At 61.2% G+C, this 26,129-nt stretch overlaps 9 protein-coding genes across 9 annotated transcripts; 3 read left to right on the forward strand and 6 right to left on the reverse strand.

Moving 5' to 3' along the window:
• Positions 1-1,038: 1,038 nt before the first annotated feature.
• On the forward strand, positions 1,039-1,389 carry A1Q1_01467 (uncharacterized protein; the record flags this gene model as incomplete). The annotated part of the gene is made up of 2 exons (XM_014324506.1): positions 1,039-1,293; positions 1,375-1,389. The coding sequence occupies 2 exons, from the start codon at positions 1,039-1,041 to the stop codon at positions 1,387-1,389; spliced, it is 270 nt and encodes an 89-aa protein (XP_014179981.1).
• Positions 1,390-1,940: 551 nt separating this feature from the next.
• On the reverse strand, positions 1,941-2,944 carry A1Q1_01468 (uncharacterized protein; the record flags this gene model as incomplete). Its single annotated transcript, XM_014324507.1, has 3 exons — positions 1,941-2,552; positions 2,605-2,688; positions 2,732-2,944. 3 exons carry the CDS (start codon positions 2,942-2,944, stop codon positions 1,941-1,943), a joined length of 909 nt encoding a protein of 302 aa, XP_014179982.1.
• Positions 2,945-3,220: 276 nt separating this feature from the next.
• A1Q1_01469 (uncharacterized protein) lies at positions 3,221-6,906 on the forward strand (the record flags this gene model as incomplete). The annotated part of the gene is made up of 5 exons (XM_014324508.1): positions 3,221-3,268; positions 3,319-3,975; positions 4,060-4,758; positions 4,818-4,906; positions 4,953-6,906. 5 exons carry the CDS (start codon positions 3,221-3,223, stop codon positions 6,904-6,906), a joined length of 3,447 nt encoding a protein of 1,148 aa, XP_014179983.1.
• Positions 6,907-6,986: 80 nt separating this feature from the next.
• A1Q1_01470 (monocarboxylate transporter, putative) lies at positions 6,987-8,570 on the reverse strand (the record flags this gene model as incomplete). Its single annotated transcript, XM_014324509.1, has 2 exons — positions 6,987-8,119; positions 8,165-8,570. The coding sequence occupies 2 exons, from the start codon at positions 8,568-8,570 to the stop codon at positions 6,987-6,989; spliced, it is 1,539 nt and encodes a 512-aa protein (XP_014179984.1).
• A 3,745-nt stretch (positions 8,571-12,315) lies between these two features.
• Positions 12,316-14,412, reverse strand: A1Q1_01471 (uncharacterized protein; the record flags this gene model as incomplete). The annotated part of the gene is made up of 2 exons (XM_014324510.1): positions 12,316-13,872; positions 13,912-14,412. The coding sequence occupies 2 exons, from the start codon at positions 14,410-14,412 to the stop codon at positions 12,316-12,318; spliced, it is 2,058 nt and encodes a 685-aa protein (XP_014179985.1).
• A 530-nt stretch (positions 14,413-14,942) lies between these two features.
• A1Q1_01472 (regulation of budding-related protein) lies at positions 14,943-18,149 on the reverse strand (the record flags this gene model as incomplete). The annotated part of the gene is made up of 4 exons (XM_014324511.1): positions 14,943-15,391; positions 15,558-15,683; positions 15,743-17,995; positions 18,071-18,149. 4 exons carry the CDS (start codon positions 18,147-18,149, stop codon positions 14,943-14,945), a joined length of 2,907 nt encoding a protein of 968 aa, XP_014179986.1.
• A 770-nt stretch (positions 18,150-18,919) lies between these two features.
• A1Q1_01473 (pre-mRNA splicing factor) lies at positions 18,920-20,704 on the reverse strand (the record flags this gene model as incomplete). The annotated part of the gene is made up of 1 exon (XM_014324512.1): positions 18,920-20,704. The coding sequence occupies one exon, from the start codon at positions 20,702-20,704 to the stop codon at positions 18,920-18,922; it is 1,785 nt and encodes a 594-aa protein (XP_014179987.1).
• A 356-nt stretch (positions 20,705-21,060) lies between these two features.
• On the forward strand, positions 21,061-22,304 carry A1Q1_01474 (uncharacterized protein; the record flags this gene model as incomplete). Its single annotated transcript, XM_014324513.1, has 3 exons — positions 21,061-21,132; positions 21,199-22,025; positions 22,175-22,304. The coding sequence occupies 3 exons, from the start codon at positions 21,061-21,063 to the stop codon at positions 22,302-22,304; spliced, it is 1,029 nt and encodes a 342-aa protein (XP_014179988.1).
• Positions 22,305-23,147: 843 nt separating this feature from the next.
• A1Q1_01475 (uncharacterized protein) lies at positions 23,148-25,807 on the reverse strand (the record flags this gene model as incomplete). The annotated part of the gene is made up of 3 exons (XM_014324514.1): positions 23,148-24,570; positions 24,845-24,962; positions 25,237-25,807. 3 exons carry the CDS (start codon positions 25,805-25,807, stop codon positions 23,148-23,150), a joined length of 2,112 nt encoding a protein of 703 aa, XP_014179989.1.
• Between the last annotated feature and the right edge of the window lie 322 nt (positions 25,808-26,129).

The raw sequence follows: 26,129 nt of genomic DNA on the forward strand, positions 1-26,129 counted from the left end.
GAATGAAGCTGGCGGCGACTCCAGTCATCGACGTCATATCACACTGGGCGGCGGAAGGCACGGAGTGGGGGTGACTCCGGATCGGCGTGTCTCTGCGTCCGTGGTGTGCACTCAGACATCGCGATGCAGGCGCTGCAGGTGCTCTAGTGATGCCGGCGGGATGTGGAGGGAGAAGAATGGGAAGGTACAGGCGAAGCGGGGCCGGGCAGCAGCAGGACTGAAGGAACAGCACAGGAGACGCCCGCAGCAGGGCCCCACCTTTGTTGCATTACCGCGTTGGGAGAAATCCTTATCTTAACCTGGGGCAGATATTCCCAACCACTCTCCAGCTCTTATCGGGCCAATCACCGTCCAGACCGCGCGCCTGACGCAGGTCATGTGCTCATCGGCGTGCCCCTCTGTCGCACACTAGCCGCACCGTCATCGCTCCAGAGCACCAGAGCCAGAGGCCAGAGGAATGCCCAAGGAAGGCCTCTTTTGCCAACACCCCCGTGTTCCCCCCCTATCCTGGCCACTCCTTGCGTGCGGCGCCTCGGCTCCCTCGTCTAAGACCATGTTTCTGCGGATCGAGCTGCAGGCACATCTCGACATTTTCGAATATCCCTTCGCTCATCAAGGTTTGCTGGATCACAGCAGAGCTAGAAGAGCTGGCAGAGGGGCACCCCGCTAAATGCAACTACCGGAGGAGACCGGTGCCGGTGCTTCAGCTGCATGGCCCGCGGCCTCGATCGCATGACGACAGACTGCGAGACGTAAGACTCTATCTCTGCCGCCGCCGGTGGCTTTGTCATGGTCGTCGTCGCCAGACCTCGAGCCGCGAGGATCGTGGACCATCGGCCGGCACTTGGATCTGGCTATAAATTGGGGGAATGCTCGCTGCCTCTCCCCCAGCAACAACCCATTTCTGCACCACCACTCCGCTCACTGCATACCCCGACTACGAGCACTTAAACCAAGCGAAGTCATACGTTTCTCACGACCAGCCCACAGCCCACACGCACGCCAAGCATCTTCAAGCACTTCCCGGTTCTACCAAACATGCTGTCTCTCCGCGCCGCCGTTCGTGTCCCCCGCGCCGTTGCCTCGCTGCACACGACCGCCGTCGCCGCCCGCCCGCAGACCCGTCCCCCCTCTGACGGCTCTGGGCCCCTCTTCACGACCCCGTTCGAGATCCAGATGGGCTACCGCGACGCCGACAAGGAGGCCAAGGACGCCAAGAAGCAGACTGGCACCGACAAGATGAACAAGATGAAGGGAGGCAAGAGCTTCCAGGACCTCAGGAAGCAGCACGACGTGAGTCCTCCGAGCTGGCCGCTCGCCAAGGGCGAGCTTCTCACCCAGCTAGGGGCTTGAACGACTGAGCTAACAAACCAGGAGGGCCGCGACTAAACTACTCGCTATCAAACCCGCTCGTCTCACGAGCAGACTCGCACATCATTGTTCTGTTCCGCGCCTCGCGAGCTCAGCCCGCCCGTCCATGACAGGAGGTGACTGACGCCGCCCACACAAACAAAACCCTCATCATCACGGCGCACACGCACGTCGCTCTCGCGCCACCACGCATCATCCGTGCACACTGCACGCCCAATCATTCAACACTCAACACGCATACGCACAACCTGTAGCCAAAATCTGGCCGCTCAACGCGCCCACACGCCCGCCGCAAGGCACACGTCCGGATAACGAGGTCGGAAGGATATGTTCAGAAGTCTTGGTCAGAAGTAAAGGAAGAAAAGGAAGCGAAAGAATGAGGAAGTCGTTGTAAAACGTAAAATGCAATGCAGTTATGTATCTATGCCTTGTGATCCTACCACTTCTCCTCTGTTGCAATCAGATGCGGCCGCGTGCCATCAGCAAACAGCGACCCGCTGCTGCTTGTCGCTGTTGCCTGTAGGTAGCTCAAAACCCGCCCGCACCTCGTCGTTACCGCCCCTCGCCATCTAGACCTTCTTCTTGTCCCCCTCAACCCACTCGATCCACTGCTTCAGCCTGGAATCGTCAACGTCCCCATTCCGTCCCAGCACGTTGGGTCCCGCATCGCTCGGTCCCTCGTCCTTGCGCACATTCTCGATGAGTTCCGGCAACCCCTCCTCGAGCTTGCCCTTCATCGCGTCCGCAAACTCCTGCACGCTGCCGACGCCGAGATACTTGGCGGCACCCCACACGCCGAGCGCAGTACACGCGCCAACGAGCGCGGTCGCGATGCCGAGCGCCTGGAAGCCGAGCCACGGAGAGACAGGCTCGAGCGGCGCGCCCTCCTCGTCCACGGCGGCGGGGCCGTAGAGGTGGTCCTCCTCGGCGTTGTTGAACTCGCGCCAGCGGATCAGGTCAGAGTTCTCGAGCGGCACGGTCGAGCTAGCGTGGACAAGGTCGTCGGCGCGGTCCTGCGCTTCGAGATCGGCGAGGACCTGCGAGTCGAGCGCAGCGGCCGAGGACGAGGCGGGAGCAGAGGTCGAGACTGAGGCGGCAGAGGCGGGCTTTGGCCTGAACGCTTCTGACGAGCGGACCGGCCGCGCACTCATGGCCGGTCGTGAAGGGAGACCACGCAGACCCTGGTTCAGGAATTGCGTCGTCTGCTGCATGGTAGCCGCCTGCTTCACATACGACAGGATCAGGAGCGTCAGACCTGTCGTAACGGCGAGCTGGGGTCAGCTCGTGATCGGTACTACGCAGCTCATAGTGCCGCCTCTGCCTTAGCTGCAAGCGAAGCAGAGACATAGGGAACACTCACAGCGGCTCCAGCCACGGCAACAGCGACCTTCGGGTTCGGCTTGTGGTCGTCGATATGCGGCTCTGCTGGCTCAGCTGAAGCGCTCTGGTGATCGACGGGGACGGCAGCAGCCTGTGCCGGGGCGCCAGACGGCTGGGGCTTGGCGTCGACGCCGCCTGTCGATTCCGTAGTGGCCGGTTCCAGCTTGGCTTTGAGCTGGTCGAGGAAGCGCATCCTGTGATTCTTTCGGGTATGTGTAAACAGTGCAAATGGCAGCGAAAACAGATCAGTTCGCGATCGGGCCGTGAAACGACGGACAAGCGCGCAGACTCCAGCTCAAAGCAGGTGAAATTTCAGGGACGAGCCATGCATCCCAGCCAAGATTTTTGCGGGGCCACTCACTGAAATTTCCGCGCCTGCCTGTCTGCGGTCGCTGGGCGAGAGTTCACAACAACTGCATCTGGGCGGCTGACGTCTTTGCCTTCCTTGCTCAGTACATACCACACCACCATGGGCGTCAAGAGGAAAAGCACCTCCGGTGCTCCCGTTGAGAAGAAGGTAAGCTGGCTGGTTACCTCGGAAGCTGATCCCAGTCACGGAAAGGAAAGGCGAAGGCTGTCGAGCCCGATACCGATGAGGAGATCGAGCAGTATGCTGCGCACTCGACGCTCGTCGACCCCATGATCGACCCGCAGCACTCGGACGACAGCGACGACGAAGATGAGGATGACGATGACGTCCCCGAGTTCGATGGCATGGACCAGGACGAGGACGACAATGTGCCCGAGTTCAATGGAGATGAGGTTGCCGAGAACGGCGAGGAAGACACGCCCGCAGCTTCGTCATCAGCACCCAAGAAGTCGCTGTACAAGGCGCCGACGCTGAAGGAGCTCGACGAGCTGCGCGATGCCGAGGCCAGTGGCGGCAACACGTTCAGCATGCAGCTCGACGAGCTGCTCGGCAGCGCGCTGCTGAGCACAACGCCGGCGGCAGGGCTCAAAACCCTCCTCGGCGCTGTTCACGACCTTGTGCATTCTCTCCCCGAGATGGCCCCCGTTGCTCCGAAGAAGGCCATCAAGAAGGTGCCCGGCGTGCCGTTCCCGGGACCGAAGGCGCTGCTCCCGACGGCTGAGGAGGTGCAGTGGAAGCTTGGATTCGAGAAGCCGACGGAAGTGCTCGTCGCCGGCTCTTGGCCAGTTGTTGGTGGATACAAGAAGGCGAAGGGCGAGGAGGGGAACATTGACATTGTTGTTATGATGCCATCGGTAAGCTCACAACAGGCGTAGAGAGCTGACATCCAGTCCCTTTTCTCCGCAAAAGACCGCACGGCGTACCGCTACTTCCACAAGCGGGCGTACTACCTCGGCGTGATTGCGCAGGCACTCAAGAGCGCCGCGAAGGAGAACGGACCGCTGAAGGGTGCCGAGATTACCTGGGAGCACGCGGATGCTCGCCGCCCCATCATCAGCATTCGTGCGGGCAAGGCCCAGGGTCTGAAGCGCGCCGTCGACGTGCGGATTCACGCCGGCGCGCCCGACGTCTTCCCCCTCGCGACACTGTACCCCTCGAAGTCGCTGATCAGGGCCGCCGACGAGGCTACCCCGACACCGCAGACTTCCACCTCCCTCCTCCTCGACACGCTTCACAAGCCGCACCTTCTGCACCTTCACCGCCTGGCGCAGGCGCTGGGCGACCGCGGAGCTGACAAGTTCCTCGCCCTCTGGCGCATCTGGGCCGCGCGCCGCGGAATCGCCCGCCATCTCGGAGGAAGTGGATGGTTCGCTTCCATGCTTCTGGGATGGGTCGTCGAGGGCGCCGAGATTGGAGGCGACAAGCCCCGTCGCCAGCGCGGACTTGGCAAGGCGCTTCCTCCGTGGGGCGCGCTCCGTGCCGCCTGGGAGAACCTCGCTCACACCGACTTTGAGGAAACGCCTGTCTTCCTTGGCGAGGCCAATGTGCCCCGCACCGAATTCTCTGGCGACGTCCTCGTCGACGCCACGGGAACGGTCAACCTCTTCGCGGGCTGGGAGAAGGGTGACGTTGAGATGGTGAGTGCTGAGAGTCGCCCTGAATTAGCTGACATCAGCTCCGGTATCACGCGCGCGAGACGCTTGCGATGCTCGAGGACACGGCTGCCGACCACTTCCAGGACGTCTTCCTCCGCGCCGAGACGCTCGGCCCGGCCACCTATGACGAGTACATGATGTAAGCTTCCCTTTGCTTATCGTTAGCTGACGTCCAGTGTTGACGCTTCGAAGGCGAAGACTGACGCTGGCCTCGTGGCCGAGGCTGAACAGTCGAGAGCGATCGACCGCCTCGCGCACCGTGCCGCGGATGTTGTACGACAGGGGTTGACCGACCGCGCTCGCATCGTGCATACCACCGTCCTGTCCGACACGCAGTTCGCTGTCGGTCTACTCCTGAATGGCGAGGAGGCCGGACGGACACTCGACGTTGGACCGCATGCGGACCAGCAGGAGGCGTGCGCCGCCTACCGCGCTCTCTGGGGCGAGAAGGCCGACTTGCGCCGGTACCAGAACGGTGTCATTGCCGAGTCGGTGCTCTGGACGCCGCACCGGCCGGAGCAGCGTGCGCAGATTCCGTTCCAGGCGGCTGAGTGGCTGCTGAAGCGCCACCTCGGTGCCGTCTCCGTTGCCTCTCGCTCGGCGAACGACAGCTGGCTGCAAATCATCCAGGTGCCGGATGCCGCTCGTGACGCCGTTTGTGTCGCCAACTCGGAGACTCAGGGTTTCGCGCCCATCATGACTGCGTACCAGAAGCTGCACAGCGTGCTGAAGAACATCGATGACGAGCTCCCGCTCGGTGTGCTCAACGTCACGCCCGCGAGCGAGCTCCTCCGCTACGCCTCCGTCTTCGTCCCCCACCCTGTCGATGCCAACCGCCTCGCGACCGCCCCCGAGTCGCTGGGATACGTTCCCGTCGCCGAGATCAGGCTGCAGTTCGAGTCTTCGCCTCGCTGGCCGGACGACCTCGAGGCTGTCCAGGCTCTGAAGCTCGCGTTGCTCGAGAAGGTCGCCCGTGTGCTCCAGCCCCGCATCCGGGCCCGTATGGCCATTGCTCTCGATGCTGACGCCACTGCCGTCGAGGACCAGGCCTCGCTTGAGCTGCTCATGGACGGTGTCGCCTTCCGCCTGCGCATCATGTACGAGAAGGAGAAGGTGATGATCGAGCGTGCCCTCGAGCCCGCGCGCCCCGGTGTGCCGAAGCCGCCTGCGCCGCCACGAAGGCTGCTCCTTCCCGCGCTTGCCAAGTGGGAGCGTCGCTTCGAGCACGAGCCGCGGCACCATTCCACGCTTGCGCCGATGCACCACCGCTTCCCGAGCTTCTCGACCGCGGTGCGTCTCATGAAGCGCTGGACGGCTGCGCACATGCTCCGTATCGAGGGTGAGGCCCTCGAGCTTCTCGTTGCGCACACGTACCTCGCGCCCGGAAGCCTCGGCGCTCCTGCTGGTGCGACGGCTGGCTTCCTCCGCACACTTGAGGAACTCGCCGCCTGGGACTGGCGCACGTCGCCGCTCTTCGTCCCTCTCGTTGCTGTCACGCGCGATGCGGCGAGCGCCAGCGGACGTCCCCGCTTCCCGACCGCAGAGCGCGAGGAGGCTCTGGCTGCCTTCTCTCGCCGCGGTGAGAAGCACGCCTGGAGCATCGTCACCGAGACCGACACGAGCGGTACGCGGTGGACGGGCAATGTCGGTCCCCTGATTGCGGGCCGTGTGCAGGCTCTTGCGGGCGCCACGCTCGCGGCCGTCCGCAACGCTAGCCCGCTCGACGTCCCCGCGCTCTTCGCGACCCCGCTCGATCACTACGACGCCGTCTTCCATCTCTCTCCCGGAACGCGCGCCGCGCAGGCGCTGAAGCCTGAGATTCCGTCCGGCTTCCGCTCCGCCGAGGCGCACGAGGTCCGCCTGGGCTTCGACCCCGCCGGCCTCCTGGCTGCCGACATCCAGCGGTTGTACGGTGACGCACTGCTCGTCTTCCACGATGTGAACGGCGGCCGTGCCATTGGCATCCTCTTCAACCCCCAGCGCATCACGCCGAGGGCCTTCAAGCCACTGCTCGGATACAACACCGCGCCGGCGAGCAAGAGTCTCGTGTCGCTGAACAAGGCTGCGGTCATCGAGGAGATCAAGCGTCTCGGCGCCGGCATTGTCACGAGCGTCGACGTCAAGAAGTAGACAACCATTCCAGGGATAGAGTTACATCATGCATAGAGATTACATAGTTCAAGAGTGCACTGTATAACCAGAGAGAAGGCTCACACCCAAGGAGTGCCGACCTGTTTGCTGCGCATAACGCGCGAGACACCAATGCCAATACTGCCGACGAGCACGACTGTGGCACAGAACATGGACGCCTCGAGGTACGTGTCGTTCGTGTCCTTGAGCTGCGCGGTGATGGGCGTTCCCGCGAGCCAGAAGAAGCCCGAGACGAAGAAGCACATGCCGAGGTACAAGCCGGCCTGGTTCGTGTGCGGAGCGAAAGAGGCCGCTCCGGGGTTCATACTGGCGCCATAGCCTCCAGAAGCAATACCGTAGATGGCGTCGTAGGCGAGGATCGCGCCGACCGAGTTGGTCAGCGTCCAGAAGTACATCATGATCCCGCTCGCCGATCCAAAGGCGGCGAGGACGTTGATGGGACCAATGCGCTGCGCAAAGAAGAGGGGGATGATACGGCCGAAGAGACTGACGCCGTTCGCGATGGCGGGGGCATAGTTGGCCAGCGAGACGGGGACGCCCTTGCTTGTTGCATATGTCACACCGAACGTCTGCGGCGCGTAGATGGCCATACTGGCGAGACAGGCGCCGGCGACGTAGACGGTGTACGCCTTGTTGCGGAAGACCTCGGGGGAGAGGACGGCGACCTTCTTCCGCGGCGCGACGGTCGTGCTGAGCGCGAAGAAGGCAAAGGCGCTGAACGCGAGCACGAGGAAGCCGAGGATGCGCAGACTCCAGTCCACGCCGACGGCGGGGATGAGGTAGTTTAGCATGATGGGGAGGAAGATGCCGGCGATGGCGGAGCCGGAGGCCTGGAGGCCGAAGGCGAGTGTGCGGTATCGACTCCGGGCGAAGTGGTGGGACAGCGTCGCGACAGACGGCGAGAAGATGAGACCCATCCCGATACCGACGCCGATACCGTGCGACAGAAGGACTTGCCAGTACTCCTTTGACAGGGAGGCCATCATGAGGCAGAAAGTGTACAGGAGACCGCCGACCATCATGAGTTGCTTAAGATAGCCACAGTCGAGAAGAGGTCCTGAAACGCATCCAAGCATCGGACGGAGGGCGAACTGGATAGAACCGATCCAGGATACAGCCATACCCGACGTGCTGCTCAGCTTGCCGTGGGCATACTCTTGCTGGAAGACACCCCATGACTGTGTCATTCCATCTGGACGTTAGCGGGTGCCACAACCCCATAGGTGAGACGACTTACAGCAAAGCATGTTAACCAGGAAACTTCCAGCGCAATTCAGCCACCCCTTCCATCCCGGCTCGACGTACTCCATCCTACTGGCCTCCTCGAGGACTTGGTTCTCGTCATGTTCCCGCTGCGCCTCCGTCTCGCCCTTTTCGGCATGGTACTCCAATGTCTGCCCTCCCGCTCCACCTCTTCCCTTTTCATCGTAGCCCTCGACTCCAGAAGGAAGGACGTGTTGTGTACCCGATTGAGCCGAGACGCGCGAGACGTTTCGGGCCAAAGGGACGTCGTTGAAGCTGGCCGTGGGGTAGGCGCCGAACTCGGCCTCGACGAGCGCCTGCCGCTGGGCGTCTGTCGCGTGAATGCAGTCCCCGTCGGGGAGGGAGGGGTCCCGCCATGGCTTTGACCTTGTGTCGGTCATCTTTGTTGTTCTCGTCGTGGTGTTCGAATGCAAAAGTGCTGGTCGGCGCTGCGAGCAATATGGAGCGTTCTTTTTCCGACAGTCTTCAGGTCTTCAGGTGCCAATGTCCCTGTCTACTTTGGATGCGATACGATCGTTCGTTATCCAGAGTATTTCAGGTCGTCAGGGTCGGTCGTCCGTCGTTTGCGGGGCTGGGCTCCAGCCTATCGCAAAGTGGGGCCGAAAGGATGAGATGTTTGGAAGAGTAAGATATCGACAGGTTCTGAACAGTTAAAGAGGAAGAAGTGAGAAACAAGACGTAAGAGACAGCGACACCTCTCCACAATGGGTCTCCGCGAGCCGGGTGAGAGTCCGGAGTTGCTGCTTTACCCTACCCCGCAACTGCCTGAAGTCCGGCTCAGGTCAGCTGGCTAAAAGTGGATATAGCGGAGCAACAACAGAGGGGCGGACTTCACCGGACCGGCGGTGCCTTAATCCCTGGGATGCGGACGAGAGTGAAGGGCATGCAGGGGATTTGGATGTTCGGGTCTCGTTCTGCTCCGCTACTCCCGCTGTCTGACAGTGCTGGCTGGCAGGACACCAGTGGATCCAGCTGGATATCTTGGCCTGGCACGAATGTATTTCCTGGGCCGAGTCAACCGAGCCAAGCGTAGAGCCGTGCCCACGCCACAAGGCTTGGGGTGCGACATCGTCCTATCTCGCAACCTCCACTCTGTGACTAACCATGGAGTCGCTTATCGAGTATGCAGCTCAGAGCACGGAGACGCGTTGATCCTAAGTCTGAGCCCCTGTATCATCCTCCGCCCAAGCTGGACAGAGATCATGTGCAGCGCACGGGGTCTGGAGCAGGGAAGGGCTGCCCCTTTTGAATTATTGCAGAAGTCCGGCGTCTCGGCTATTTTCCGTGATTGTCAGGTCCGATTCGGTATTTCTCCGCGGCGTGATTCGACTTCTGCATTCTGCTGCTCGCAACCGTCGCCTCCCTCGGCAGCGACGCGAATGGGTCTCGCCCCAACGACGAACACGGGCACACGAGCGGTGATCGTCGATCACTCCGCGCTTGGCGTGGTGCGTGATGTGCGCGTTTATAGAACAGCTGGAAGATCTGGGCGTTGGGGCAGTCGAGATGAGGCAGAAGCCAAGGTGGAGGCTGGTGGCTTGTCCGGACCGACACCCGTTTGTGGCAGAATCGGGCGTTGTGTACCTCGACGTCACTGTCTTGTGTGATCCTCACACAACTCCTTCGAATGCACGTCAGAGATCTGGTCTGCGCCCTTGACACGTCAACTGACGGCTCCTTCTCATGCTCCACATGTGCATATCTTCTGTACTTGAGTTGACTCTCGTTGCATCCACCCTATAAGCCTATGTTCTCAGTCCAAGGTGTGCGTGATGAGCTTAAGCGCCGCTTCTTCTCCCACGAGCTGACTTTCAATTCCCGGATGGTGGAAGTAGTGAGCAAGCTACGTTCGACGAGCTTACTGGTACGTATCGTAGCTATTTCCCCCCTTGAGGTACGTAGCTAATCCCTCCAGAGCCACCCATTTAGATGCTCAGTTGTCAGACCATCAAGTGCGCAGCTGTTGTACACGACGTCTAGCTAACCTGCAGACGCTTGTGAGTCGAACCCACCGCTCGATTGCCAGCCACGCGCGGCTCGCTTTGGCTGAGAGACAGCGGCCATACCACAGGATATGAGGATGTTGCGTAGCTTCCAACCTCCCTACACGAGCTGACTTAACAAATCGAAAGCAGTCGGTGTACATGGTGGCTACAGTTGATGCATCAGCAGCTGATTCACGCAGACAACCGTGCGGGCAACAGTGAGTCGCACAGCCTCTCGGAAATTAGCTCAGCAACTGTAGCACTCGTCAGCTAACATGCAGTGTCCCGAAAGGCCTTTAGAATCTAGTGTATGGCTGTCTCTGAGATGCTGAAGTGCGAGCTGCCCTCAGAGGCTCTGAGACTCGCCGCTTGTTGTGTGGTCGTGCCATCGGTGCGCATAGCTTCCTCGAGTTCCCGAGCAGTAGCTGACGTAGCAGCCTTTCTTGTAAAACTCAAAAGGAACTGCGGTGGGTGCTTTTAGCTCAAGTACTGGAGGACGCGAGCTAACCTTTCGCTTTATCCGCGCTTCTGAGTACGAGCGAATACCAATATCAACAACAAAGTCACGGATAGCTGCGATGTGTCACGAGATCAGCTAGCCTAGCAGACCACCCGTTACCACCGAAGACTTAAGTACGTAGCTACAGTTTAAGCACGAATCAGCTAATACCAGCAGGGCTGAGTCAACGGAGCCAAGAAGGTCTGTTGGCAGCTGGCTTGAGTCCATGCAAGCTGACATGTTAGAACGTCCTGTCGAAGACGAAGGTAAAGAAGGCAAGTAGCTACCATAGTGATGCCGAAGCTGACTGAACAGACTGTGAGGCGTCTAGCTGCAACTGTGAGACGTCCCAGCTAACTCCAACAGACCGTCATTGCAGAGTGCAAGTCGGGTAAGCTAAACATACGCCGGACTTCACAGCTGACCTGTCCAGTGAGGTTGTGCGCTGCAGCTCAGCTTTGGTGAGTAGCTGGGCCTAGAACAACTAACAGCTGACACGAGCAGAACTCAGTGAGGCGGCGAAGAATGCGTGAGTCAACATCATTACACGGATCCTAGCTTCATCTCCGACGCATAGCTGACATCTCAGGACCGCCTCACATGACGCGACAGGCTAGTTGTTTCGCCGTCTAACAACTGACTTAACCAGGTTACGCGAGCCCATCTACCAACAGCCTGGCCATGGCCATGCGACAGTGAAGTGGCCACAAGCCCACCCGGTGCGTCCTGTTGAGATCTTCCGTACTGTAGCTGTCGTCTAGCCAAGTCTTATCTTCTAGCTAATTACCCAGACCCTCTCGTGAGCCATACTTAAGGTGCGCAGCTGTAAGTTGTCCCGCTGAAGCTGACACAAGCAGCCCACACTCCAGCTGCGAAGAAACGTACAGCTGATTCGAGCAGTCCGCACATCCGTGGTGCGTAGCTTCATCGAATTGGGCTTCAGCTAACCACTGCAGATCGGCACAACGAGCACAACGCCAGGGTGAGGCGGATAGCTATGTGGAACTGTACGAAAATCCAGCTAATGGGCAGACTTTTTATCTCGTGCGTTGCTCCAACTGTGCCCAGCTGACCATCTCGTTATCGCGTAGCTGACCCCCACAGCTCATCACGGGTGGATGCACAGCTGGGCCTTTCACTACGACGAAGCTAGCACCCAGGCGATGAGGTGCGTAGCTCAATTGGCTTCGCCTCTGTAGCTGACACTGCAGAACGAAACATCTGTGTGAGCATGTGTGAGTCCGCCCTTGGCAACCCTCGCCCCCTATTCCCGCTCGCTACAGCTCAGCAGGTGTGGCAATGTGAAAGCTGACGTTCAGGTCTTGGACAGCCGTGGGTGGGCAGCTGGCGGGGACTGGGAAAGCTGACCTCAGTGCTTGCCCGTGCGCCCGGCGTTGATCGGAAGAGGTGAGTCCAGCTACGAACGATTGTGCGTCAGCTGACGTTCAGACTGGAGTAGGGTGTGTTCAGCTGAAAAGCTCTCTCCCTCAACTAGCTGACATCGCAGAGCGTGCGGCGGGTCATGGCCAGACTGGTGAGTGGAGCCCAGCTTGATTGCACTGATACTCCAGCTGAACCCCCAGCGCTCTCTCCCGTTAAACCTATAAATGCATATGTGACAAAATGAACTCTAAGTGACCTCTACGCAAACTCAAACTTGCTATCGCTAGACGACAGCATGAGCCTCGCGTCCGTGTGACCCACAACACGCTCAAGCTTGAGCACATCGAACCGGCTGAAGAGCGCCTTGCTTGACACCTCTGCGGGGTCGGTATCCACCTCGGCCTCCGTCTGCCCCTTACCAGGGATGAAGGGCGTGGCGAGGAACTCGGCATAAAACTGGGCGTGTTCGGGGAGAGCGTACCAGACGACCGTCTTGGCGCCGCGCAGGCGGTACCGACGGTAGAAGTGGAAGCGCTCCGTAATAAACAAAAAGTCCTTCTTGCCCTTGAAGAAGAGGGTGCGCGCGCGGGAGATCTCGCTGTTCGAGCTGTACTCGGACACAGCGGTGAAGGATAGCGTGCGCTGTTTCTTCAGGTGGTTTGTCAGCCGGACAAAGTCGAAATAGCTCGGGATAACCACAAGCGTGTGCTGCCTCTGCACGGCGGAGCGGAGGAGGGCCGGCAGCGTGCGCTTCGTGAAGTGCTCGAAACGCGCGTCGAGTTCCTCCAGCGCCGCATCGGGGCCCATGCCGCGCTGCTCGGTGGCGATGCGCTCAAAGCTCTGCCGCACCCCCGGCCTGACACGGTCAAGCACGCCCTCGAGCGCGGCGCTCGCGTCGACGCGCGCCTTGCCCGCCACATTCTCGCACGCCCCAAAGACCGCGCGGAACTCGGGACTGTCGTACCGGCTCATAAGCAGGGTTTGGCGGAGGAACCGCGCCTGGTTGTCGAGGTACCACGGCTTGACGCGCGAGAAGTCGCACCCGTGCGGCTGCTCGGGAATGTGGTTCAGCTGCTTCAGCGCCCATGCCGCATGCTCCCAGTTCTGCATGTGCATGATGTCGAGTCCGTCCGCCGCGCAGATCTCGATACTGCTCAGGAAGTCGACGCTCTTCTCCCGCTCCTGCGCCATCTTGAGCGCGAGCGGGGAGGCGATCACCACGTCGCAGTCGAGCAGCTTGGCTTCCGTTGTTGGGGGCATGACGACGCGCCATGCCTTGCGCGTGACTTTGAGGCCGAGGCGGAAGTTGTCGTCCGTGTTGCCGCTGAAGTTCTCCTGGTGGTCCGCAGGCAGGGCCGAGAGGTCCGGCTCCTCACCCTCGGGAACGCCAAAGGAGGACAGGAACGGGCGCAGGTTTTCAATCTGTGTTCCCTCGGGAGCGAGGGGGAAGAGGTGGTTTGCGAGCCACCGGATCGCAAGCGCACGCGTGGGGAGGAGGAGGAGCACCTTCGGCCGAGTGAACGACTGGTCCCGCGGCGGCTCCATGTCCTTGCCCGCATCGAGGGCGTGCGCCAGCTTCTCGTTGTTGCGCACGATGCGCCGCCGCGTCTTCAGAACGTGGTTCATCAGGTGGGCTGCCGTTGCGGCGCGCAGCGCCTCGCGTTTCGGCCCCCACGGCGCCTTCTCGCTGCCGTCCGCCTCTCCGTCGAGCGAGTGTGCGTACAGATCCGTGTATCGTCCAAGCTGCTGGAGGTAGCTCGAGGCGAGACCGGCGTGCGCCGACTTCTTCAATCCTGCCGAAATCGAAGGAACAACCTGGGGTCAGCTTAACTCCGAGGGGAAGCTGCTACTCACTCGCGCCGATCCCTCTGCCGCCGGGGCGTCGCCAGGCCGCATCTCGACCACCCGTCCAAGGCCCTTGATGGTTGCCCGGTGCTGCGTCCATTGTCCCTCCTTCGCCTCCTCGATCCGTGAGAGTAGCGGCGTCTCGGGTCCAAAGTGCGTGTTGAACGTGTCGTCGTTGGCGTCGTCGTCCTCGCCCTCTCCCTCGGCAGACTCCTCGTCCTCTCCGTCCTCCACAATCTCCTCAATCACCTCCTCGCCGTCCTCATTCTCCTCGACTGCAATCTTGACGGCCTTCTTGCCCTTTCCCTTCTTTCCGTACGTGCTGCCACTCGGTCCAATCTCGCCGCCAAACACGACCCCGCGCTTCTTCTTGGGCGCCGGCTCGGCGCCGTCGACACTTTGCGGGCGAGAGGTCGAGGGAGAGCGGAAGCCGCCGGGCAGGTCGAGCTCCCGCGGCCGCTTGATTGCGCTCACGTTTAGGAGCGTCAGGAGCTTGACTTCGGTCGACATGCTGGGTGCTGTGCGATGCCAAGGTCGTGTGTATGCGGTTGTGTAGTGTGTGCTGCCGTGCCCAGAGTGGAGGTCTGGTTCTGAAATCTTCAGACTGAGGGAACGACACAAACATTTTGGTTCCGCTCGACAACGCCCTATGACGCTGTATGGAGGTTCCTCACACGACAATCTGCTCGGTTCACCGACGTTCTCGGTCTACATTGGCTTAGCCTGACTCATGCAGCTCTGCTAGTTTATGAAGACATGCACTCACCTCGTCTGGTAATGCGTGAGGGGAGCTGCGTGGTGAAGACGGATTTGTCAGGGTAGCGAAGTCACGTGCTCGGCGCTCACCTACCACAACATAGTACCACTGGAGCTCTCGTAACATGCATGCTGTGCATTCTCGTGACATCCTGGCTACATGACAAGAACCGTGCTGAAATGATTGACAACTCAATGCCCAATGTAATGAATGCTCTGCTGCTATGCTGCTGCTGTCTTTCTTCTTCCTTCCTTCCCTGCCTTCCTCGGTCCTACTTAACTGCTCAACGGCGCCTCAGCATCGCAGCGTTCATCTCCGCTGTCGATGAGGGGCCGGCCTCGCGACCCGACTTCAGGAACGACGGAACACCATCGTCGCTGCGGTCGGGGGACGGGCGCCGCGTCGTCTCGCGCGTCGGGGTCGTCTCGGATGATGTCGATGCTGCGGATGCTGATGGAGGGGGTGAAATGGTTACAGTGGGGTTGGGGGGACGATCGACCGACGGAGCGAAGAGGGGAGCGGTGCGCTGAGGCATAACGGGGGCAGCAGCGCCAGCGGGAGGAGGACCAGCGAGGTGGGTGACGCCGCGGGCGGTCGGAAGAGGTGTGGGGGCGGCCTGTGTGGTACCGCTGCCGGCAGCGCGAGCCCCGGCACCACCGTTGGCACCACCATCCATGTCGACGTCGTCATCGTCGTCGTCGGCAGGAGGAGGGTCACGGCGGCTGCCACCACCTAGAACAACTAACAGCTGACACGAGCAGAACTCAGTGAGGCGGCGAAGAATGCGTGAGTCAACATCATTACACGGATCCTAGCTTCATCTCCGACGCATAGCTGACATCTCAGGACCGCCTCACATGACGCGACAGGCTAGTTGTTTCGCCGTCTAACAACTGACTTAAGGCACCACCATCCATGTCGACGTCGTCATCGTCGTCGTCGGCAGGAGGAGGGTCACGGCGGCTGCCACCACCGCCACCGCCACCACCACGACCTTCACCGCCCCGCGAGCCTCGCTCGGTTCCTTCACCACCAGCATTGGCGTTAGTCTCCGTCGCCTCCGACTCGGAACGAATGGAGCACCAGAAACGGTGTCCCTCGCTCCAGGCTTTGCTCTGGCACTCTTTGGAGCAGTACTTGGCCTTCCTGCACCGGCGACACTTGGCAAACTCTCTCGGGAACACTTCCCATCGGCCGCACGACATGTAGGCGCACTGGCGGATACCGCCGCGGGCGTCGTCCTTGCGGCATGCGTTGCGCATGATGACACCGGCCCAGTAGTGGATGTCGCTGGGGATCTTGTACATGTGAGGGTCCGAGGCGAGGCGCGGAAGGTGAAGCGCTCCACCAAAGAGAAGATGTTGGGAGTCTCGGAGTACGCCGGTCGCTGCGGAAGAGGGTAGTCGGTGTCGTCGGGGCCGAGGTCGAACGTCCTGTGCATCGGCCTGCGGGGGTGGTGGAACGTGGAGCGAACGTGAGGGTACTTTGAGAGATACGCCAAAAGCTGCAGAGCGAGCAGAATGTTGTCCTCCGAGTAGTTGGTGCCCTCCGGGTTGAGCAGGAGGCTCACTCCCACGTAAGCTCCGAGGTCCTGGAATCCGCGAGGCGCTCCATTGGCGATGATGATCTGGGCGGGCTGCGCCTGAACGGGCTGGGCGATGAGCTCCGCGACGGTCGTGTTCTGCAGAGGGCCGTCGTTGGGAGTCACGCGGGGGGTCTGAGCCGCGGCACCGGGCTGGCCGGGCGGAGCGCCGGCCTCCATGTCGAAGCGGGCCTGCTCGGCGGCGAGGATCTCGGGATCAGGCTCCTCGTTCGTACCAGCTTGCTCAACGATGGCGGGTTGAGGCGCATTGTCCGGCTGGTTCTGAACGGCGGTGGCGGCTTCCATAGCAGCATTCGCGGCCGCGGCAGCAAATCCGGCACTCAGCGTCGTGCGTGCAAGGTCTGGATCAGGGGCGGCATCCGAGATCTCGCTGTCATCCGTGCGGGGCTGCTGCTCCCTCGGCGGGAGGAGCAGCGGTCGTCCAACGATAGTCCCGCGACGTCCCCGCATTCCCTCAACGTGCTCATGGTGCGTCGGGCTGCCCATCGGGCTCGACTGGGTGCTGACAGCCTCGGTAGCGACCTGGTGGAGCCTGGACGCCATTCCGGAAGTCGGGCGTCCGGTCTCAGCCGCAGCCTGCGCGTTCGACATGGCGAGACTGTTGTCCGACCGAGCGCGAGGAATAGCGGTGGTCGGCTCGTCCTCGGACAGCGATGTAGCGTTGCTGGTGCCTTGCGGTTGGTCGGGTGAGCGACGGCCGATCTGCAGAGGGAGCAGAGGAAGGCGTGGTCGTGGGGTGGTCGTCGTTCCAGCCGCCGGGCCAATGGTTGCGTCACGGTCTGGTGACGGCGCACCACTGTCCTCAATGTCCATGCTAATGTCTGCGCCAGTATCCGTGTCCCCTGCCGTGTCAGTTTCCCCACCCTCAGTCTCGCCGTCGGCCATGTCGACATCCGTGTCGACCGAGTTCGTGGTCACGGGTGCTCGCGTAACAGTAACTTGCTCAGCCGGTTGCTGCCTCGGGTTCAAACGGTTGGTGATCAGGTTGGCGACATACTGCAGCCCTCTCGAGTTGGGCTGCCCAGCTGCGTTAGCGGTGGCTGTCGCATGGGCCGCGGAGAGCAGTGTGTTTGGCGGCGGGGCGGCGCCAGGCGGGTAGGCGTGAGCGTTGGCGGTGGCTGCGGGAGGATGGGGGGATTGAGGCTGCGGCTGTGCTTGTGACTGCGACTGGGGTTGTGACGGTGCTTGAGATGCGGAAGCCTGTTGTTGATCGCGCTGGTCACGGTCCCCCCGGTCCCGGTGGTGGTGGCTGCGAGATGAGCCCGATGGCCGATGACGCCTGGACGCCGTCCCCGGAAGCGGGACACCCGCAGCGAGGGCATCGACAGCAGCCTGAGATCCCAGCGATGACGAGTGGATTGCAATGCCGTTCTTCTTGAGCCATGACTCGAGGATCTGGGCGACAATATCCAATGCACCGGCCTGCACGACACGGCTACGAATCGCTTCGTTGCCGCGCACACCAATGTTGACGACGCACTGAAACGCGAGCGAGTGGCGAAGGGAGATGGCGTGGTCGACGTTGATGGTACGTGCGGTGCATGGTCCGTTGAGACCCCAGAGATCCGGCATCGTAGGCTCGCGCGGCAGGCAAGAGTCTCTTAAGATGTCCAGCAGCCGTTCGAGGCCCCCGTCCATAGTGAGGACCTCTCGTATCCTCGGCGACGTCGACGAGAGGTAGGTCAGCTGGCAGAGATTGTTGAGCAATGCTAGCGTCGAGTTTGTGTCGAGGGCTGCGGGGAAGTTGTAAGCGATGAGTCATAGGGAAGGAACGCGTTAGGGGGGATGCGGGGTGTGTGGCCACTCACCTCTTCTGTCATAGAGCATCTGGTTGATGCTGATGACTGCCCTGTTGGACGGGGGGAAGGTGTAGTTTGACTCTCTCATGGTGAACGATCAAGGGGGTGGGAGAGGTGGACGACGAAGACGGAGAGGGAAGGTCTTGGGAGGTCGTGTGGACGGCCCGTGGCCTGTGAGAAGGTGGATGACAACCAAGTGTTGTGGACAAAGCGAAAGGGGATGACAAACGAGAAAGAGATGGGGAGGGCGATGGGAAGGGGGGCGCGGTGGTGGGGGTAGCGCTGCGATGGGAAGTGGAAGGAGGTGGTGGGTGGATATGAGGTGAGTGTGTGTGTGCGTGTGTGGTAGCAGTAGAGTGGTCGCGAGTGTGCGGTGAGGATGATGAGTTGGTGAGTGGTGTGAGTGTCCTGAGCGCATGGCTGCAGTGTCCCTGGCCGATGCCGTTCACTGGCACCCAGCAACGCCCAGTACCGCCTAGAGCTTAGAGCGCCTACACGCCCTTAGACCATCCACCACTCACTCCGTCATTGTCACCTCCACTTCCCCTTCAGTGGCGGGCGGGATCCAAAGCGGGACCAAAAATCCCACAATCCAGATCTCAGACTACGCGTAACCTGCTGGCTGATCGACCTCCACCGGGCCGATACTGCCAGATCTGGTCGGGTAAGCAGTGACTAGTAGCTCTTCGTTGCTGACACTATCCAAGATACTCTGATACATGCATCGCCTCGGCGACTAACACTACCCCCCACCGCTCTACAACTACGTCCACAGCTTGATCAGTCCGTCCCAGGACGCCGTAATGACCTTGGACTGTGATTTGTCAGCATACCGTCCTTTGCCTTGTGTCGGGTCAATCATCTTGCAGGGAGCTTTGGAGAAGCGCCTGCGCCACTTACGTGTTCATTCGGCAACCAGCAGTGATCAATGACCACCTGCTTGTGCGCGTTCAGTCGCTTCACGATGCGACCCGTCTTCCAGTCCCAGAACACAACGTCGCCGCCGCCAGTGCCAGACGAGATGTACTTGCCATCGGGCGAGAAGCTGATGCCGCACGCATAGCCCGCCGTCGTGTGGCCCGAAAAGTGCTTCTTCTTGTGCTGCCGGATGCCGTTCATCGTGTCGTAGATCTGGATCTGGTTGTCGAGCGACTGGAACGCCACGTACTTGCCGTTCGGGTGCTTTGCCGCCGCAGGCATCGAGTGCATGTACGGCTCGGCAATGTACTTGATGACAACGGGAATGTCATAGTCCCATCCGCGAATCGTCTTGTCGTCCGACGTCGTCAGGAATCGCCGGTTGTTGTCGATGAACGTGATCGTGTTCACCGGGCCAAGGTGCTGGTCGTACGTCTGCACGATCTCATGCGATCGCAGGTCGTACTGGATAATCTTCTTGTCCTGCATACCCGCAAGGAAGATGTTTTGCTTGTCCGGGTCCGGCTGAAACTTGACGACATTGGCAATCTTGCCGTTCGAGAACGCCTGAACACACTGGCCCGTCTCCGTGTCCCACACCTTGATTGTTCGGTCGAATGAGGACGAGATGAACCGCGTTCCCTTGTTGTTGTAGTTGACGTCCTTGACCGCCTGCGAGTGGCCCATGAACGTTCGCAGCACGTTGCCCTCGTGGTACACATCCCAGAGCTTGATCTTCGTGTCCATACTTCCACTGAGGAGCAGATGTCCGCTCTTCGGGAACAGCCGGATGGCAGTGACACCCTTGTTGTGTCCATGCCAGGTGTGGATACACCGCTCCGGAACGTAGGCATTCGGTGCTGGCGCGTCGTCCGGCGGGTTGAGGCGGACATCGACATCGGTCGGGATGTGCATGTACGTCCGACCGGCGTAGTCGGTGAGCTCCTTTCCGTGGAAGATGGACTTCTCCTCGCGCGCAGCCTTATTCCTCTCCTGGGCGGCCGCCTTGAGGTCCTCTCTTCGCTTCTTCTCGGCGCGCCACTCGTCCGTCTCCTCCTCGACTTCCGGCTCCTCGCCAGCCTTGTCGCCCTCGTAATCGGCCCACGGGCCGAGGTACGATCCCTCTCCATCCACGATGCTCGCATCTCCCTTCGCCTTTCGCTTGCGCTTCATCTCCTTGCGCTGGCGATTTGTTGCGCGGACGTTGTCGATCATGCCGAACCCGTTCGCCGCCGCTGCATCCGTCGCGCCGATCCAGCCGCCGCCGCCGTTCGCAGTCGGGTCGAGAGCGTACCCATGCACATCAAAAGTACGCTTCTGGCGCTCAAACTCGTAGCTGTCCATAGCCTGCTCCTCGACGTGGCCGTTCATTGCGTTCATACCCTCATTCTTGCGCGCGTTGAACGGGTCCACTGGTCCTTGCACCGGGCGCGTCATGTCGTCGTAGCTGATGTTGACGTTGATGACCTTGTCCGTTGACCGCGTGATGAGGGCATTCGCCATGTCGTTCGGATCCTCCTTCAGTACGTCCGGGGCCGCGGCAACAGACACCTTGGTGTCCACCTTGGCCACCTTGGACGGGCCCGAGGTCGCGATGCCGAACGCATCGGTCTGCACCTGCTGCTCGATCTGCTCGTCGGTCTCGTCCGTGTCCTCGACCTTCTGTACGGGGGCGTTGGAGGGCCCGGCCTCATCGTCGGACGAGTCGTACTGGGCGAGAAGCATGGTTGGATGGGTTTTGGACGACACAAATAATAGCCAGCTCTTGTGATGTAAGTTGGTGAAATGAGCGGGCGCGTGGTTGGCACGCCTAATCACGTGATATAGTAGTAGGCCCGCCAAAGCCGTCAGGCGCCTGAAGCGGCGGCGCCAGCCGTTGCTTGGCTTTCGTCGTCCGGTACTAAGGGACGGTGTAGACCGGACATGGCCGTTGGACTTTGTGCACACCACGCTCAAGTCACTGGGGCCCGCCGGTCCACGGCAAAGGCTAACCGACACCACTGGCCCACCACACCCACAGTATATCATTCTGTAACATCTTTTCTTCTCCCACCTCCCCCCACCCACAACCTCACACCACAATGGCCATCCAGACTGAGCTCACCCGCGCCCTCGGCATCAAGATCCCCCTCGTCCAGGGTGGAATGCAGTGGGTGAGTCACATTGACAACATGCCGATCTTCGGTGCCACGTACAAGTGACTGACTTTTGTTTTTCAGGTCGGCACCGCCCCCATGGCTGCCGGTGTCGCCGCCGCCGGTGCGCTCGGTATCCTCACCGCCCTCACCCAGCCCTCGCCTGACGCTCTCCGCGCCGAGATCCGCAAGACCCGCGAGATGCTCAAGGGCACCGACGGCAAGTTCGGTGTCAACATCACGCTTCTTCCCTCGATCACGCCCCCCGACTACGCCGGCTACGTCAAGGCCGCGATGGATGAGGGCATCGACATTTTCGAGACTGCGGGCAACAACCCCGGCCCGATCATCAAGCTCATCAAGACCTACGTTCCCGCGGGACAGAGCAGCGTCCCGAAGCGCTACGTGATCCACAAGTGCACCGCTGTGCGCCACGCGCTCTCTGCCCAGAAGCTCGGTGTTGACATGCTCTCGATCGACGGCTTCGAGTGCGCCGGTCACCCGGGAGAGGACGACATTGGTGGTCTCGTCCTCATGGCCCGTGCCGCCGAGGAGCTCAAGATCCCCTTCATCGCCTCGGGTGGTATCGCCAACGGCCGCGGCCTCGCTGCCGCCCTCGCCCTTGGCGCCGCCGGCGCCAATATGGGCACCCGCTTCATGTGCACAAAGGAGTCGCCGATCCACCAGAACATCAAGCAGAAGATTGTCGACTCGAACGAGAAGGACACCGTCCACATCTTCCGCTCGCTCAAGAACACGGCCCGTGTCTTCAAGAACAAGGTATCCGTCGAGGTCGTCCGTCTCGAGCGCCGCCCCGAGGGTGCCAGATTTGAGGACCTCCGTGACCTCGTCTCTGGCGCTCGAGGCAGGACCGTCTACGAGGACGGTGACCCCGATGCTGGAATCTGGTCGTGAGTACGGCGTCTTGCGTCAGCAAGAAGGCGCGATGGCAGCGGTGGCATGTTAGCACCCCGAGACATCTCGGTCAAGTCTAGTGCCTCATCGGCGACCGACGCGCCTCGGTCAACTCCTAGTCACATCGGACAACACTAACGCACAGTGCGGGTGTGACCGTCGGCCTGATCCACGACATCCCGAGCTGCAAGGAGCTCTGCGCCACGATTGAGCGCGACGCCGAGCAGGTCATCAACGGCATGCAGAAGCTGGTCACGCCCAAGGCCAAGCTCTAAAGTCAGCGAAGCGAGCGCAGCGAGCGCAGTGAGCTCCACGAGAACATGTCGGTCCGCGAGACCCAATGAGACGACGACGGCGAAGCAGTCGCCAGTCAACGTTGTAGAGTATAAGACATAAGAAGCTACACAGCTAGATGGATGCAAGGATATCTTGTCCCCCACTGCGGCGCTCATCACCAGTCCTAGAGCACGTGCTATCGACGTAGGCGGCGATGTGCGCCGTCCAACATCGCCCACCGCCTATGTCCGCTCCACCGGATTCGAGTCTCGGCCGGCAGTCGAGGTGGTGCGCAGGGTCAGGCCGATTCCAGCATTCCCACTCAGCTCTGCCGTTGACCCCCTCTCTGACCGCTTGCCCGCAAGTCAAGGTGCCGGCGGCATCGAGCTCGGCGCGACAAAACGTTGCTCCGCACTCGTCTATGGTCGCTGTCCGGCAAGAGCAACGGGCTTGGCAGTCAAACCACCAGTCAAGTCTCGGAGAAGCTCATTGCGCTGTAGTCAGTTGCTTTTCGCAAAAAAACCCTCACTTCGGCGCGCTTGCCTCGCTCGACATGAATTCGAATAAGATGCATCTCGCCCGGGGCTGCACTAGCCCAGGCGACCCGGTATTATACGGTAGTTGTGGAATGGTGTTGTTGAAGTTATAAAAATGGGGGATAAAGAAGATTAATGGTTCGTTATGGTTGAAGTCGGTGACAGAGAGGCTTCTGACAATCCTTGGGCTTCGTGACTCTTCCCTCTACATGTACTTCTTGCTCTCCAGCTCAGGCCAGCCGAGACGCTGCCTCGCTGCCTCGCTTCGCTCGTGCCTCGCTTCGCTCGGCGCTCGGCGCTCGCCGCTTAGGCCGACTCAATGTCGAGCGAAACGCCCTTCGAGAGACGCAGCAGCGCATAGCCCTTACAGGCGAGCACGACGACGATCCAGCAGAAGATGAGACACGTGAGCGCAACCGTGACGTTGAGGAAGGCCATCATGTCGTCGAACCCGGCGCGCATGGCGGCAAATGCGACCTCCTCATCAGACAGCATGAAGACGATACCGCCGGCGGCCCAGCCGAAGGACGTCAGCACCTCGGAGGGCGGGCGGCTGGGGAGCGTCGACTCGGTAGGCGGGCGCAGCCAGAGGAAGAAGTAGGTGAGGAACCGGCATGCACTTCCGCCAGCGAGAAGGATGCCCCAGAGGCTGTGGATGGCGACCTGGAACTTGTAGTCCTGGTGGTGTGCCGCCATCGCCAGCCCCGTGACGGCAATGACGAGCGCGGGGAGGGGGTTGAAGCTGAACGCGTAGGAGGGCGGGGTCCTAGCGCGGGGGTTGGCGGCATGGATCGCAGCCCCAAGGACGCGGCGCACGCGCGGCGACTCGAGGAGCATACCGGCCAGTCCGGCGAACCAGAACATGACCGCGATGGAGATGTGCTGCACCTGTTTGACAGTGTAGGGGTCTCCCTTGTGTGCACCAAAGCGCTCCATCCACGTGTTCGTGATGCCGTACAGGAAGATGACGAAGCACTCGACCATCTCGGCGCTGACGGCGCGAGAGCCAGCAGGCTTGCGGTTCCACGCCCAGCCCATGTCGGCGTAGGCGCCCAGGTAGCGCGCAAACGTGAGCACGCCGTACCCGAAAAAGATGCTGCCCTTGATGATGTGCGCGGCGCACGTGTTGATGAAGCCCGCACGGCACATGCCCAGATACGTCGGGATACCGGTGCAGATGCACACATAGGCAATCACGACCTGCGTGCGGCGCACCCACGTCAGGGCGATCTCGCCCATACGCATCGCCGTGTACTTCTCCGCGACGACGGGAACCTCGGGCTCCTCGTGCTCGTGCTGGTCGTCCTCGTGGTGCGCGTCAAATGCGCCCTGGCGCCGCGAGACGGACTTGCCCTTGGGCCGGTCGCCCATCTCGAAGTGGTGCGCCGAGCCAGCAGAGGACGCAGACGGCGTGTCCTGCAGCGTGCCCTCGGAGCCGGTCGAGTGGCGCGACTCGAGGCCGTCCTCGTCGTCGCCGTCGTCGCCGAGCTCAAAGACCGCATTCGACCCGCGCTCGTTGAACCCGACCATCTCGTAGCGCGACGCATCGCCGAAGCGGTCCTCCTTGGCGCCCTGCAGGGCGTCGAAGAAGAAGTTCTTCCAGTCCCGCGAGCCCGAGCGGTAGAACGCGATCGCGCGCGCGATCAGGCCCATGCTGTCCAGCACCGCGAGGCCGATGGACAACAGGACGAGAATGTTGCCGATCCCGCCGTGCTTGGCGCCGGGGTAGCTGCGAGGTCAGCATGCATACTTGTTGTGAATAGTTCGGCGCAGAATTCGTGCGATTTGAAGAGTGGGGTTGGGACCGACACAGGGAGAGACCACCGCCCCAGGCACAATCTCCCAGGGCAAGAGGATACGGCCGAGTTGGTCGCTATACGCTATCTGCCCCCGTCCATCCGGTGTCTCCCCGGTGCCAAGTCCTGCGCTGCTCCACCGAGGGCATCCCAATCATCGATCGCACCGAAAATTCTAGTCGCCGGACACCACAATCGAATACTCACAAGTCAGGCATCGCCGCCTTGTAGGCAATACCCATGATCCACCCAAACACGGCCAGCGCGATGAAGCCAGTGTTCACGAGGTAGTGGCTCGGATGTCCCGCAGCACGGAGCGAGAGAGCTGCATGTCAGCGTTCATTCTATCGGCCGGCTCGGCCTCGGGCAGACTTAAAGGGACTGAAATTTCCTTCTTTGGCCGTGCGTCATTACCGCCGCCGCCACCGCCCTCGGCGCCTTCGTCTCCCGACGAACGGCTGAAGTAACGCAATGTCGCACACAAGGAGCGAAATGCCCGATCGCGCCCATGCACATGCACAGAGACATTCCAGACTGTCTGCCGCCGGCTACAGCGGAACTGTGCGATCCCGCCACCCCCTTCCAACGAAGCTACTTACCAACGGGGAGAGCGCCAAAGTACGCAAAGCACATGGCGGCGACGTGCAGAACCATGAGACCGGGGTGGCTCGGCGTGTCCCCCGGCCAGTTCTCGGGCAGCTCCTCGCCAAAGATGACCGAGTCCTGGGTCAGCCGGAAGTCGGCGTCGAGATACGTCGGGGGGAACTTGTGCCAGCGGTGGATCTCGGTGTCGTTCAGGAACTCCTTGACGGGAGCGTGCGAGTGGTGGCCGTGGGGATCGGGCGGCGCGTCGTGAGCCTCATGCGAGTCGTGGTGGTCGTCGTGGTGCGCGGGCGTGTCGTGGGAGTCGCCGTGGTCGTCGGATCCGGGCGTGGGTGACGGCTGGACCGACTCCGTCATCGTGCCGAAGGGACGCGGAGCCGCCTCTCCTCCCGCCGCCGCAGAGGTGGCCGTCCACTTTGGGTCGCTGGGCTCGCTGGCGCTCGCCATCATCTCGCCGCCCATCATGTCGCCGTCCATCATGTCGTCGTCGTGCCCGCCGTGCCGCGCTATCGGGCCGGAAGCGGCTGCGAGCGCAAACACGCACGGGAGGAGGAGAGCGGCGCGCATGGCTTGTCGCTGTGGGAACCGGGGGAGTAGTCGCTGTTCGTGTGGTTCTTCAGTCGAAGAGCGAGATTTCTGTGGTCCAGTCGATCAGTGGCGTGGGTGAGACTGGTAGGTGGTGGTGTACAGGTAGTGTTCAATGTTCGAGACAAGAGTAGTGGTAGTGAACAACAGATGTGACGAGGTAAAAAGATGACGGGGTCGGTCTCTGTCGTGTATATGCTACTTGTAAGGGGGCTCGCAGGGAGGGCCTTCGGTTCGGTCAGAAGCCTTCTGTTGCTGATAACAGGGCGTTACTATATTCCGCTACAGACTTTTCCCTAATACT

This window comes from Trichosporon asahii (assembly GCF_000293215.1).
Source record: "Trichosporon asahii var. asahii CBS 2479 unplaced genomic scaffold scaffold00050, whole genome shotgun sequence".
In the NCBI taxonomy this organism is placed as follows: Eukaryota; Fungi; Basidiomycota; class Tremellomycetes; order Trichosporonales; family Trichosporonaceae; genus Trichosporon; species Trichosporon asahii.